Source organism: Vanessa cardui, chromosome 4 (genome assembly GCF_905220365.1).
Source record: "Vanessa cardui chromosome 4, ilVanCard2.1, whole genome shotgun sequence".
NCBI lineage: Eukaryota > Metazoa > Arthropoda > Insecta > Lepidoptera > Nymphalidae > Vanessa > Vanessa cardui.
This window is the reverse complement of record NC_061126.1, coordinates 3,774,317-3,790,050: the sequence shown is the minus strand read 5'-3', so window position 1 is coordinate 3,790,050 and position 15,734 is coordinate 3,774,317. Positions and strand designations below refer to the sequence as shown.

The 15,734-nt window shown below is 32.1% G+C and overlaps 1 protein-coding gene across 3 annotated transcripts in view; it reads left to right on the top strand.

Moving 5' to 3' along the window:
* The window catches only part of LOC124544507 (tyrosine-protein phosphatase Lar-like), a 112,453-nt gene that overhangs the window by 54,434 nt on the left and 42,285 nt on the right, over positions 1 to 15,734 (top strand). For all 3 annotated transcript variants that reach the window (XM_047123102.1, XM_047123101.1, XM_047123100.1), the window contains exon 2: positions 7,246 to 7,499. In XM_047123102.1, the coding sequence (XP_046979058.1) occupies positions 7,424 to 7,499 (76 nt within the window). In that variant the 5' untranslated portion in view covers positions 7,246 to 7,423. The remainder of the gene's footprint in view (positions 1 to 7,245; positions 7,500 to 15,734) is intronic.

Genomic DNA, 15,734 nt, shown 5'->3' with positions numbered 1-15,734 from the left:
ACGCTTACGTCGAGTTTTAATTAATGTAGTTGTTCTCATTTGTGAGTGATATAATACTACGTGAAGTAGCCCATATTTATATTATCATGATATATACATGTAGCGGTCTGTAAATTTCCCACTGCTGGGCTAATGGCCTCCTCTTCCATTAAGGAAAGAGTTTGGAACATATTTCACCACGCTGCAGGGTTGGTTGAATGCACATGTGACAGAATTTCAATGAAATTAGACACATGCAGGTTTCCTCACGATGTTTTCCATACACAAACACAAATGAAGCACAGATATATATAGTAGTGGTTGCCTGGGTTTGAAACCGAAATCATCGGTTAAGATGCACGTGTTCTAACCACTGGACCATCTTGGCTTGCTGGACCATCTCGGCTCATGTAATTAAATATTATAACATTTCATAAGTATGTTAGTTAATGTTTAATTTTTTACCAACGCTTTTTACGCTTTGGTAGACCACCAATATTGACGTAGCTGTACGCGAAATGTCGTCTAGCATGTTGTATTTGTTAGTTTATTAATGCGCATATATTTTTATTAAAATTTTCATATTTCATTTTATTAGACGAATTATCATATGATAATAACACTGCTTAATTTTGAAATATGTTCATCACGCCCTCAGTGGCGAAGACATCGCGAAGACGTCTGCATCTGTCAGATAAAATACTATACAGTGCGTATCGTGTAGTAATGGTGTGTTAATAGTCTGATTAAATGTATTGACACAAACATTGCACTTATTTATCCAGACAGCGACGCTTCTCGGATTTCAATTCAATTCCAAAGAACAAACAGTTCTGAATACAAACTTTTCTTACGTAGTATACAAGTGAATAAAACATTATATTAGAAAACATGTACAACACAAGAAACAGTATTAAGTGGGTGACACGACAAAGAATTCTCTTAGGTACCGGTAAATAGAAGTGACACTCGGTACTCGCGGCGAACGTAAAGAGGGCGCACACAATACAATTTCTGCCTCGGACGCCTTTGTATAATACATGGTCTTTTCAAGTCACTTCCAGTGGTTCTACAAATAATTATGCTCTTTGAAAAAAAATCAGAGGCGTTGAAATAGATTTGTTGAATCCAATTTAAATGTTCTTATATCCTGCGGAACACTTTTAAATGAGTGACATGTTTGTGTTTTTTTGACTGTTCACTTGGTGGTAGGGCTTTGTGCAAACCCGTTTGGGTAAGTATACTAGTACCCAATATACATTATACTGCTAAACAATAATATTTAAGATTTAAAGGGTGACTAAGTCAGTGTAACCACAGGCACAGTGGATATATCATACAAATGACACATCAGCCGGTTGGTGAATTTTAACAAGATTACAAGATCGTATAAAATTGTGTCACAAATATCTAAAACTTTAGGATTTTTTATAATAGTTCGCTGTTCACATAATTTTAATAAGTATTGTTTTTCTTCAATATAAAATTCAATGAAACTGTTAAATGAAAGTAAGCCCACGAAAGCAATTACTACTTAATATCTGTAGGTATAGTGATTAATCAAAAAATATATATTTAGTTTTTGGTCCCATGTTTATCGAAGGATTGACTGAGTAAATTTTATTCGAAATTCCACCCCCACCACCTTGATTCCGAAAATCCACAACAGCGCGATTTTTAAGAAATTTTCTACCTCGCATAACCACTCTGTGGAACCAACTTTCTCCGGCGGTTTTTCCGAACCGATACGATTTGGGAACCTTCAAAAAAGAGCGTACTCCTTCCTCAAAAGGCCGGCAAGACAAGACCCCCCCTGTTGCAGATGTCCATGGGCGGTGATGATCACTTTCCATCAGGTGAGCCTCCTGCTCGTTTGCCCGCTATAACATAAAAAAAGTTAAATTATACTTCTTGAAGTTATGGCTTATATTTAAAGGGCGTAATTGGTTGACAGTTTGTTCTAAAACAAATAAAAATATAGTCTTGTATTAATATAATTATAATTCATTTCACGTGTTATCTGTACTGTTTAAAAATAATACTAATAATGAGAAGTATCAACTCTGAAATTGTTTAATTAATTGTCAAATTATTATTATTCTGTCGTTTAATGGATTTTAGTTTCATTAGTATAAGAACGCTAAGATGTTACTTAGAAGATTAATTGGTGTAGTCGAGATGATATCACAAATGAATATTCAAATGGAAACTGAGACTAATTAAAATGTATTGACAGATACTTAGTCAAAAACGAATGATAATAGTACGCGAGTTTTATGTAAAAACTATCTGTGCCCGCGACTTTATACGCGTTTGAATTTAACAAAAAAAATATTGTAGCCTAAGTTACTATATTATATCAGTTATCTGCCAGTGAAAGTCCCATCAAAATCAGTCCAGCCGTTCCATTGATACACGTGATTAGCCGGAACAAACAGACAGATATACAGAGAGACAAAAATTGTAAAAAAATCTGTTTTAGTATATGTAATGTAATACATTTGCATTGAGGGCTATTTTAATTTCACAAACAGACACTCCAATTTTATTATATGTATAGATTATATAAAACATATTTCTTTATATATGTTATATTAAACAAAGGTTAATGAAGAGCTAAAACTGAGTGATCAAACTTTAACATGCAATTTACATGATGAGGAACTTTAGAAAGGATGCTCAGATAGAATGAAGTCGCTTGGGATAGTTATTAAGTATTTGTTTACTTTAAAAGGATACATTAAGACCACATTCACACTATGCTGCTAGTATTTGTTTAGTTAATAAGTAACTGAGCACTTTAATCGAGATGGTCTTAATCAATCCCTCTCTCTTTCTCTCTCTTATAATCCGATGAGATGGCAAATGCGGCCGGACTGTTTATTTTTCGTTGGAATAGAAAATTATGTAAGCATGACCTAAGGTAAGAACCAGGATCTTCAATCTTATATCAGACAAGGTATCCAACAAGGTATTCGACCATAAACAAAGATGAAAAAAAATATATGAAGAAGAATACTACAATGTTTATGCTTGAATATGAAATATATAGTACCATGTCTTTTAATCTTTGATACCTTTTTGGAGTACCTTATGTATGTCCGATCTTTTCTGAAAAAAAATAACTCGAATCATACACTTCGACCGTAACCAGTACCAACATATAAATAAATAAAACAACTCGATAAAGTTAAAGTGACAGCCTGTAAATATATTCCTGCTGGACTAAGGCCTCCTCCCCTTTTTAGTAGACTTAAACCCTGTTACGTCACGATTCTCCGGAGCGGGTTAGTGGATACAAATGTGGAAGATTTTCGTCCAACAAATGTAGGTTTCCTTAGTGTTTAACCTCGTTGACTATGAGTTGAATTTAAATACAAATTACCAGTCTGTTCCGATTATTATGGATGGTAAACTTTATAGATTTTACATTAATAAGTATACTATTAAATAAATGATAGTCCCGTGGTGCTTCTCCAGGTTTTAATCAGCACGAATATCGCCTAAAATTATCATAAAAAAAAATGCGAAAAATTAAAGTATATTTTAACCAGACATTACATGGCAAGTTTTCCTTTAGAAGTTGTTTTAAATAAGGCACTTTATATGAGAAATGATAACAGAACCACTAACGTATAATATATTTGAATAAATTATAAAACATTTTCATATATTTTTATTCTTCATAACCAAGTGTATAGTCTTTTATTCAGAGTTGCATTTTTTCCTAACGGTACAATATCCTGTAATACAAGATTGTTTGATACAGAAAATATAAGTTCGATTTATAAAAGTATCCAGGTATGTAGCTCAGTAAACGAGTATGCCATACCGATAGACACTAACTAGATCTGGATATAACGCTCGCCTGCCTTACAAAGTCTCACATTCTCTTAGGAGAGTGTTTACATAATAAAATGGAGCTCCAACATCGTTATTTCAACTTATTTCGGTTTATGAACACTTTGAAAATATTAAATTTTCTCCGAGCCGTCCATGAATATACACCATAATTTGTAAGAGAAAATTTACTTACGCAGACATCGTTCGTAAATTTCTCCATGCTTATCTTTGTCTTGTGCATTTTTAATAGTATTTATTCAGCTCAAATCTAATCTCGTTGGAAGAATCATGCTCTTTTCATTGCAATGATTTTTTTTTCACGTTAGGTTTCGAAATACGCGACGTAAATCGAAACGACGTAAGTTGAGCCATATTGGATTACTTCGTTTTTTTCTTCTTGCTATGACATTGACCTTGCGACAAGTGAATTGCCCTATGCCGAAAATCGAACCAATTGACATATGTTTGAGGAATAGTGTCAAAACATTGTTGGACGTAACTGGAAACCGAGATGTAACGTGAAGTCGAGAATTGCTTATAGGAAATAATCGGTTTTATGGAACATCGGTTATACAATTGACTGTACGATACATCCTAACATCTTGAACGATCAAATACGAGATCCAGAATATCCTTATGCCGCTCTCAACGTTTAAGCCGTACCACATTGCTGTGATACGGCTTAAATATTACTTGTAACAATGCCGGGTCGATGAGGCCCAAGGTACCAACTAAAGGCAGTATGATTTTTTTTTTATTTCTACTTTTTGTATTATTCAAACGTAAGAATACAGTACAAGCCTATTTCACTCCTATATTATATTCTTAATTAAGTACTTCTTAGATATGTTTATTAATATACTATTATTTAGTAGTAAAGTTTATTAGTCACGTTGATAATATTACGAAAGCGTACTTGTAAATGGTTTTTTCATGCAAACAAGATTGCTAAGGGATGATTGTGTTAATGCCATTCCTGTAATCAATTATTTAAATACCCCCGTTAAGCAACAACAAATTTAAAATGTTCATTTACTTTTCTCCTATTTTAATTTTTCATTTACTTTTCTTTAATTTTTTTTTTTTACTTTTTATGCTCATTATTAAATATACTACTTTTCACCCTCCGCTTTATCTGCTTATGATTGGAACTGTTTATTTTAATAACACGCTGTAAAGCCGTATTAATCTATATTAAATGCACAATGTATTTAAAGTAATTTATGGGGTAAAGATTAATGATGTATTGCTTAAAATTACGTCGTTAATAAGCCATCATTTCTAGTAAAACGTAAAGGATAAATAATGGTTGTTATGGGTTAGGTTAGCCTAAGAGATAAAATACATATTTTTTAGAACTTTTTAAGGTGCAGTAGTACATTATTTTGATTTATTTCGTAGGGTTCGAACAACGTTTACAATGTAAGCGCCAAAAATGTTCTTATTTACGACATCACATTAGAAACCTCTTAAATTATCAGCGTTTCTGTACTATATTATGCATGAATTAAGGATATAAACTATTATTCTTTTGAATTACGCCATTTATTAAAAAAACTGCATCAGTATCCGTTTGGTAATTTTAAAGATTGAATCATACATAACGACAAACAGACAGCGGGAAGAACTTTGCTTTATACTATGTTGTCATAATAATATATAAATAAATTTATTTATTCTTTTATTTTAATTTTTTATTCTTTTACTTATTATTATTATAACATAATAATAATAAGTACATTATCGTGTAGGAGCTCAAACCAGTAGCCCAGTCTCCTTTCTAGAGAGGTCCGAAAGATATCTTATCGAGAGGATTCCTCTCGATGTCTCCTCGCCGAGCTCGAGATGAACTTTAAAGCACAAATTAAGCACATGAAAATTCAGTGGTGATTGCTTGGGTTTGAACACGCATTCATTGGTTAAAATGTACGCGCTCTAACCACTAGTCCATCTCGGGTCGTTTTGTATAGTTTGTTGTTGTATTTGTAAAGTAAAATAAATATTCAAAATAATTGTATAAAGATTCGATAAACGCTGTAACTATAATTTATTTCCACGGCGAAATATATAGAGGGAATAAATATACATCACATTCACAGGCTTTATACACGCTCAATTTGATAACAGATATGTTACAGTAACGATTGAGCAATTTCGGGGTCCGGGTGATATAAACGTGAAAATATCGGTAAATATATTTTTATGTATGATGTCCTTCATCAGAAATACCCGATAATAGTAACGAAACCGTTATCAAATATAGAAGTTCGCGAACTATTACATATATATTTTTATGTATAAAAATTGAGTCCAAACTGATTTTATAAATGCTCGGTTTACACGTTATACTTATGAAATTCAAATTTCGAATTGACCGTTGTTTCAAAACGTCAATTTTAAACAAGAATTTTAGTGTAAATATTTGAAAATCATTCCAATACACGTGACAAAAATTCAGTGAAATTCGACACACTTATGTAGGTGGTATCTTTACGATTTTTTCGAGACATAAAAATGGACCGTACAAAACATAATCTTCTTTCTCAGAACATTCAATCGTTACATTAATCTAATATATCCGCTAAGACTGTAATTCTTATAAGACACAAAAGCAAATAAATATACACATAAAGCGTTTGTGGGATTAGTGACTTCCTCCTACTCTTCCGTTTTCTCCATCATTCCGTAGACGCATCAGTGTTGAAAAGTGCTATCGTGTATATTACATAATTCGGGTTTTATTTGCTTTAGTACCTTTTTATTTTGCGTGACATTTTGACACAGTTTTGTCTGCCGTGTTCACGAGCTGACCTGACTCTCAGCGAGTTCAGTTAAAAATTGTGACAAACTAGATTTCGTGCTTCGTTCGTATTTAGAATAAGTATGCTCTCTTAATTAAGTTATTTATCATTTTCCAGACTGCTATTCGGTCTTAGGTGATACGCTGTATTTGTTCGTTAAGTAATTTAACCTCATCTATTGGAATGGATGTAGTATATATTTTATACTAAATTAAATGCTAGTGGTCGTCTCAGCTTAGCTCGCGTTTAAGAAGTTAATCTTCAGGGGTTGACATGAGAAGTGTCCTTTGTCCTTCCTTGGAGCAAGTCAAGTCAATCTATTGTTATATTCTACATCAAATTCCATAAACTTCAGTTCAGTGTCCTAAAAGATCGAGAGACAAACAAACAAAGATACAGTTACTTTCACATTAATATTGCTTGTAACAATTTTGTACACTTATCTATTTCTAGAATGGTATATTGATATGATAAACATGTAATGTTGGTGTAACAAAATGCAGTTTCAGCTAGTGTTACATTAATATGAGATTTAATATAAAATATTAAATAATAATAACTTAAGTACTAGTAACTTGTACATATTTATAAACATACTTACATTTTCTTTCTATTTTTCCAGATGTAACCTTAAAGCAAAACTAAGTCGTCATCATCGACCATCGACCAGAACTTAAAATGTCGTCAAAGAGCTCGTTAAGAAAAACGAAGCCGGGTATGCATCGAGGACTTAAGTGAAGGCTTAATAAGAAAAATAAAAATGTCAATAAAAGCCAGCGTGGGTTAAGCTAAAAGAGAAAATGGCCAACAAAGGTTTCGGCGAGGTGATCGGCCTTTTCCTGGCTGTGGCGTTCTGCATTACGTGCCCGGAATATGGTGAGTGCAGTTGTTTTTCATTTGTTTTTGAACGTTGACCAATTAGTGTGGTTTGCGTGAAATGTATCGTATTTCGTGCATTTATATGAAATCGTTCGTATTATACATGCAATTTGAAATGAGTACGATATTCCCAAAAAAATCGTAATTTTATTCGTATATGCTTAAATCGAAATTGTATTTTAAATTACGTTTATCTAATTGTTTACTCATATTGATTAAATAACTACGACTATTACTATTCAGTACCAATAAGTAAGAATAAGCTGAAATACTTGACTTTTCATATGTTAATAGTTTGTGTTATTAATTCATTAATTCATACACAGCGGTAAAGAAAACCTTAATTTATTTATTTATTTAATTTATTTAAATACTTTATTGACCAACAACATAATATGTTGTGACAAAAGGCGGACTTAATGCCTGAAGGCATTCTCTACCAGTCAACCTTTAGGCCAAACAGAAAGTCATGAAGGCGGTAACAATCAATTTTACAATAAATACGATAGTAATAATAATAAAACAAGAACATAGATAAAATATTATATATATGCATAAGAATACACATTTATTATTATATATACATATATGATATAAAATAACAGAGTGGTAATAGAAATTATAAAAACACAGCGTAGTGAGAAAAAAAAAAGAGAAACTTAAGAGAGGTTTTTAATAAGATGATCCTGTAAACGACGCTTGAAAAATGCCTTAGTAGGAGCCTTTCTAATTTCTACCGGAAGTTTATTCCATAATCTGACAGCTTGGACAGAGAAAGCGTTGGTTACGAAACCAGAGAAGTGACAGGGAAAAGAGAGAAGGAGAGAATCAATAGAGCGTAGCTATCGATCGTGATTGTCAGAGAGAAATTTGAATTTATCCTTTAAGTAATCAGGAGAAAGAGGGTCAAAAAGAATAGAAAAAAGAGAACACAGTAGCCGTAAATCCCTGCGTTGGCGGATAGGGAGCCATTTGAGTTCGGCTCGACAATGGGAAATGTGGTCGAATTTGCGAAGGCAGAAGATGAAACGCAGGGAATTGTTTATGAGGCGATCGGGTTTGTTTAGAAAAATTTCATTGAGATCGACATAACACACATCAGCGTAATCGATGATCGGATATATAAGGGCTTGCACAAGCAAAACTTTGGTTTTAATAGGGAGAAAATTTCTAAATCTATTGAAACACCTTAAGGTGGCGATGACCGAGCGACTAACTTCATTAATGTGCAGTCCGAGATCTTTAACATTTTGAGAGTAAGGTATGATATTGTTATTAAACATGATATTTGGCAAAGAAGAAATATCGCACTTGGAAATGATACGCGAACTACCAACAATGATCGCCTGACACTTAGCTGGATTTACCATGATACCATATTTATTAGACCAGTTATATATATAAGTAAGGTTTCGATTAATTTTATTTACAGCTGAATCGATATCCTCCAACTTAGTATGAATATAGAGTTGCAGATCATCGGCGTAGAAATGGTAAGAACTGAACTTAATCTGTTAGATGAAAAAAAATATCCACATGTATATCTATCCGCATTGGTGAATAAGTGAACATATACAGAGTGTTACTTTTAATTTAATTTATGTATATCCAAATTTACGGTAAATTAATTTTAACGTGTATGGTTTCATGAGTAGAGCTAGTATAAAATAGAATGTACTGTAAGCCTTTACACGAGACAGTTCATTTAATTGCGTCACATTAAGCCCTTATGCGGAATATGTTCTCTTTGACTAGTTAACTCAGTGACTCCTCTAATGATTTCAATGTTTACATACATTTAGATTTATTTATTTTACAATATATCATATTTATTTATTTTGAAAATAGGCCGTCTCGTGATTTTATGTAAGAATTATGTTCACCACGAATATCGCGTTTTAAATCTAAGCGCTGATTATACCTAATGAAATACTTAACTTGCGTTAGGTACTTTGGGTGCATATTATATTTTTACTAGTAAATTAAACGTTCTAGAAATATGTACCCGTCCCGACTTCATATGTTTACAATTATAAAGTTAGTAAAAAACTAACAGCCTGTATATTTCCCACTGCTGAGATAAGGCCTCTCTTCCATTGAGGAGAGGGTTTGGAACATATTTCACCACGCTTTTCCAATGCAGGTTGGTGGAATGCACATGTGGCAGAATTTCGATGAAATTAGACACATGCAGGTTTCCTCACGATGTTTACCTTCACCAAAAAGCACGAGATGGATTTTAACCACAAATGAAGCACATATATATAGTGGTGCTGGATTTGAACCCGCAATCATCGGTTAAGATGCTCGCATTTTAAACACTGGGCCGTCTATCTGGGTTAATTATACGGGAAACAACAACTTATAGCTAAACTGTTTGAATTATCGGCTTTTCTTTACTACTAATAAATATACTTATTAACCTTTTCAATTATTCTATTTATTAAATAAATGAGTATAAATCCATTACGTTGCTTAAGAGATGATTAAATTTTATATAAAAAATCAACGGTTTAGTTATTGTTATAGTTCGAACGAAATACCAAAACTCTTGTTCTACTGTCTTCAAATCGCTTCTTCAAATTAAATCTTCAAATCGCTAATATATGTGAAATGCGTATCGTTGAATGCCATAGATTCAATGTTTGACCAATGGAGTTATTCCCACTACCTATAGAATCCACTCGAAAGAGACACAAAAATTTTATATATAATTACAGTAATTGACCCCCATTTAAATCTACGAATCAAAAATTCTTTATCATTTTTTTCTACCCATACACACCATTTGCAAAAAGGGACAGAAATATACATCCACTAAAACGTCCCGGAATACCACGGAGTACTTTTCATAAAGCAACGTCAAGATTCCAATTCAAATCTAGAGATCAAAGAATTACCGTCTTGTTCCGTCCAACCTATTCCTTATTTGAAATCGTGATTTCAAAGAACTCTATTTGCTTACAATAAAGGCATCTTTTATCTACAGATAATCCAAGGCCTTTGAACACTTGTTATCGAAACGTCAATCGAATTCTTAAGCAATCGGCGATTTTAAAATATAAAGAACATATTTGCTAACTAAACGTTATTGAAAATTTTATTTATAATCTTACTTAAACGCCATGTTTAAAATAACAAATAACCTATGTTAATGTGGCGTTTAAGTCCTTATATTGTAAGTATTGATACACTAATAAATACATTTATCAAGTGTAGTCTCGTTCAATTTTTTCTGGGTAGGTAACATTTAATATAATAACTACTGTCAAACATCAATAATTTGTATTTCGAATGGTGAGTGAGGAAAGATCACTTTGTTTGGACAAAGGATGTATCCTGCCTCAGTTCACAAAGTCGGTGACGCATTGTTGGTACAAGAGATGTTTAATATGTTAAAAATTTGGAGCTGTATTTTTTGTGTGCTTTAACAGAAATTTCAACGCTTATGTACATAAAACTTAAATCAGAATATGCTGATGTGTTTTGGAAAAGGTTTAATTATATACACATGGCAAACTACGTTATCTCTCCAATGCACTAATTAGCGACAGATCACATAAAATCTATCTTTGCTTGTAACTAAACAAAGTAAAGTACAACCTTGCCTGTGACGCCCATAAGAAGAAAATACTTCCCGCTCTATACTTATCTTCTCACTAATACTATAACTACAAAAGTTTGGATGGTCGGATGTTTGTAATTCAATCACGCCAGAACAGCTGAATAAAATTATGCAGTGAGTTAGATATACATACAGTTATTAAATACGGGATATTTCGACATCATCTACGAATGTCTCGTGAACAAGACATTCGTAAATAATGTCGAAATATCGAGCAAACAAAGATGAATAACATGGTAAATATTCAGTATTTAATAACTGTAATAATAAAAATAACCATGTTAATTTAAAATCTACTAGTACTAAGGTACTATTGCAGGCTATATGTATGTATATAATACATATAGTCTGCAATAGTACCTACACATGTTACTCCTAAATTACTATACCGAAAGAATGTATAATATCTGTATAAATTACACGCATATATCGTATAACTTAATGTACCTAATAAGCAATAAAAACGAACGAAGACATTAAACTTCAAATGTCAACACGAAATCCTATTTAAATATATTAAAGTACAAATTCCAACCAATAACGTTTGCGTTAATACAGTAAAAGTAAATAGGTAATCAATATTTAAAATTTTCCAAAAGATCGATTCGACGCAGTAATCTTATTCCAATATCCATACGAGCACGTCGGCGCAAAATAAATTAATTAACTCGATATACTTTAAAAGAGCTACCTTTGACCTTTCGCTGTGAAATGTTTAAACGAACCGTTTGAGCCTTTAACAGAAATTAATTACGCGAAACGGTAACGAGTTATCGAAGTTCTTCATAAATATTATAAATACACGTCTCTTTGTAATTCAGTTCAATTTTTCTCGGCAGTATGATATATGACTTGAAATATCAATTCTACAAAAAAAAAAAAAAAAACAATATACATTTCTCTTTTTGAATAACTTAAATATTACGAAACTATGTATGTGTTTATGTATTTAATCACCGTAAATTGAGGTAATAATAACAACCTCGTATAACAAAATGCTACCTCTACGTGTCTCAAATTAAGTTATAATATGCCACGAATAGCCAAAATACTATCATATACATAAAATTGTCCCAACGCATTGCCATTCCGAGCAATGCGTCTCAGTTAATCGTTTACCCAAAGCTATTTCTATCCCGCTCTAAATTAGCATAGTTTTACAGTTTCCACCGAGTTTTAGCCTAATTTATGCAATGAGTGCTTGAATTAACAATCTCGATAGTCTACGCTAATTTACTTCGAATAGTTTGATAGAAATATATAACGGCTCTATATTTGAGTATATAATCATGTAAATATTTTAAAATATGATCTAAGACCTTGTGTTCCGGTCTTAAGGGTGAGTGAGCCAGTGTAACTAAAGGGAGATAGCATCTTAGTTCCCAAGGTTGGTGGCGCATTGAGGATGTAAGGAATAGTTAATATTTCTTACAGCATCATTGTCTATCTATATAATTTATCTTGTAAGTGGTGAAGGAAACCTGAACGTATCAGTTCAGCTAATTGAGCAAGTAATTAATACTACCCTCTAAAGTAGCTTTACTAGTATTATATTTAAGGTACGTAATTTTTGATTATCTTTCGGTGTTTAAATCTATTTGAAGATCATTTAATTTATCGTAAAAAGATTTGTATCAAGTCGTTTTCTTGAGTCATTAGTTTTCGTCTGTCGTCGTTTCGTCGTCGTATTATGTATTTTTGTATTAATTATACATATATTTTAAACAGAGGATGTATCTTTATGAATCACAGTATAACTGTGATACATAGAAAATATATATTAGTATATAGTAACATTCATAAAAAAAGTGTAAATAATTGAAAATTATAAACGTTCTCTTTCTTTTAATATAACATAATTAATTGAATCATTTCTATTCGGCTATGCGTGTAGAAATTTCTAGTTATTTGGGTCACATAAGTAATTTAAGCACGAGACCATCGTTGAAATTCGTATATATTCACTACTTAAATGATGCAATTATACGTAATCTTTCATTTTCTTTTATTTGTAAAATTTCGTTAAAAATGTAGCCGTACTTAATTTTCCGTTTGGACTTTGACAAAGGTAATTAATTGCATGCTGTTGTCAAAAATCTTAATAATAAAATTAAATTTATTATTAGTGACAGCAAGTGTACAAAACGAGTTATTTACCATATTTTTTTTTTATTTGGTGGAGCTCGATATATCGACATTTTCTACGAATGTCTAGTTCAAGAGACTGAAGTTTGCAGGTAGATGAGGACGGCTTTAGAAGTGTCCAAATCGGACTACCTCCTTTCTCGTACGTTTGTTGCTTACAAACACTGATTACCATACCATTGTCACTTTCAGCCCTACTGTTGTCCCTTGTTTAATTTGTTTTACGTGAAAAAAGTACTTATCTATCTATTACTACTTATCTATTTGTGATCGTGAAACTTTTGGATCAACATTATAATTATGTAATCGATGACGAAGTAGTACAGTTACTAATTTCTGTATTTATAGAACAAACACATAATTTGAATAATTTATAGCTTAATACTAGGAATTAGATATCTAGTACTGATAATTGAGGCACTAATAGGAATAATAAGGATAACTAATACATAACTAATACAGGTATTAATTAAAAACTCCTTGGTCTTATTTATATAAGATTATAAGGATAAGCATTTTTTTTTTGAGTATTGAATTGAAGTCTCATAAGTGTCCCGAAGCCTCGTGTTTAAGTAAACATGTTAGTTTTATTACGTAGACGGTACTATTATTGATTTGCCAAAAATAGATATTGTTACTAAACATATTTATTTATATAATCTTTAATGCACACCAATATAGACAAAAATAATAGGAACAATTTTACAAAAACAAAGAAAAGAAAAATGTACAATAGGCGGCCTTATCGCTAAAACAGCAATTCAACATAAAACAGCAATACAATTCAACATACATTGAATTGTATTTTTAATATACCTATCTATTGAGTTTCTAGTTATCTTTAAAAATTATACTCAAAAAATATTTTTTTAAAAATAACAAACAAATACTTTATAATATAATTACCTATTAAAGTTTTGGGTAAATTGAATGATCGATTTTCTAGTATCAGTCTCTTATGTCGTCTCTCTCATGAGACTAAATTAATCACTCGATTAATTAAACTTTATTTGTCGCGTGAAGTAACTTTTGCAATCTTCGCTATAAAGTATTTTTATGTAAACACCTCGTATTAATTGATATCATAATTTCTTCAAACATTTACATGTTTATTCACTGAAGCCTAAATGGAAACTCTGTAAACAAATTAAAAGTAAAACATTAAAAAAGAGTCCCGGCTTCACACGAATGAAATGCTATGACATCGCAGTAGTAACTTCTAAATTTTTCAGTGTTTCTTTACTAAATTGTCTATGTATTATATACAGAAACGTTTCTCTTGAATCACTCTATCTAAAAAAACGCATCAAAATCCTTTGCGTAATTTTAAAGCCTTAAGTGATTTTGTTTTATACTATGTAATAATAATGATCATGATATTGTTGGAAATTTTGAAGTTCCATCCATTAAAGTTAATGTACATTAAACATTTTCATATATGACGTCACAGTTCTACATTGACCTTTGAGTATGTTTTTTTCCTTACAGCCCGATATGTCACTTTTATTTAGACAACTACATCATTAAATCATAATCACGATTAAAATAATGTTGAACATTAATAAACACGTCATCCTGACCGATTTCAGCCATGCCAGCGAACCTCAAAGAAGTCCAGGCAACTAGAGCCATAATATATCAGATGTGTGTGCCAACAAGAGTCGATATGGCACAGTGTAACCACTGTGCCATATAAGAACGCGTGCATCTTAAACGATGATTGCGGGTTCAAACCCAGGCAAGCACCGCTATTTCATGTGTTTAATTTGTATTTATAATTCATCTCGTGCTCAGCGGTGAAGGAAAATATCGTGAGGAAACTTGCACGTGACAAATTTCATAGAAATTCTGCCACATGTGTATTCCACCAACCCGCATTGGAACAGCGTGATGGAATATGTAACTTTCTTCTCAAAGGGAGAGGAGGCCTTTAGCCCAGCAGTGGGAATTTACAGGCTGTTGTTGTTGTTGTTGTTGTTGTGTGCCAACATACATGCAATCTATATTCCCTGCCTCTCATAATTTGATGGACTGACAAATCAGACACGCAGGCATATGACCAATAGCGTTACATACTTTCCAAGGCACGTAGGATTATATACATATTCCAGACTCCGGATTGTTACTGAGAATTTTTCGATGGAAAAACCCAATAACTTTTTCGGGCCGATCTGCGCTTCGAACTCAGGACCTCGGGATCTTCGGCGTTCGATCTAGCCACTAAATCAACGAGGCATTCTTTAACAATAACTTCTTCAGTTTCCATTGTTTGTCTTTTATGTTTGAATTGACTCTTGGTTTAATAAATATATAATATTTACGATAAAATGTTGGTGTATATTTGTATGGGAATTATTTTAATAAGATGTTTTCTCTTACGTTTTTTGCTATGTACTTGTTAAAGATAACACAATCATTATTGAAACTTTATATATACGCATAATTATATAAAAAAACATGTT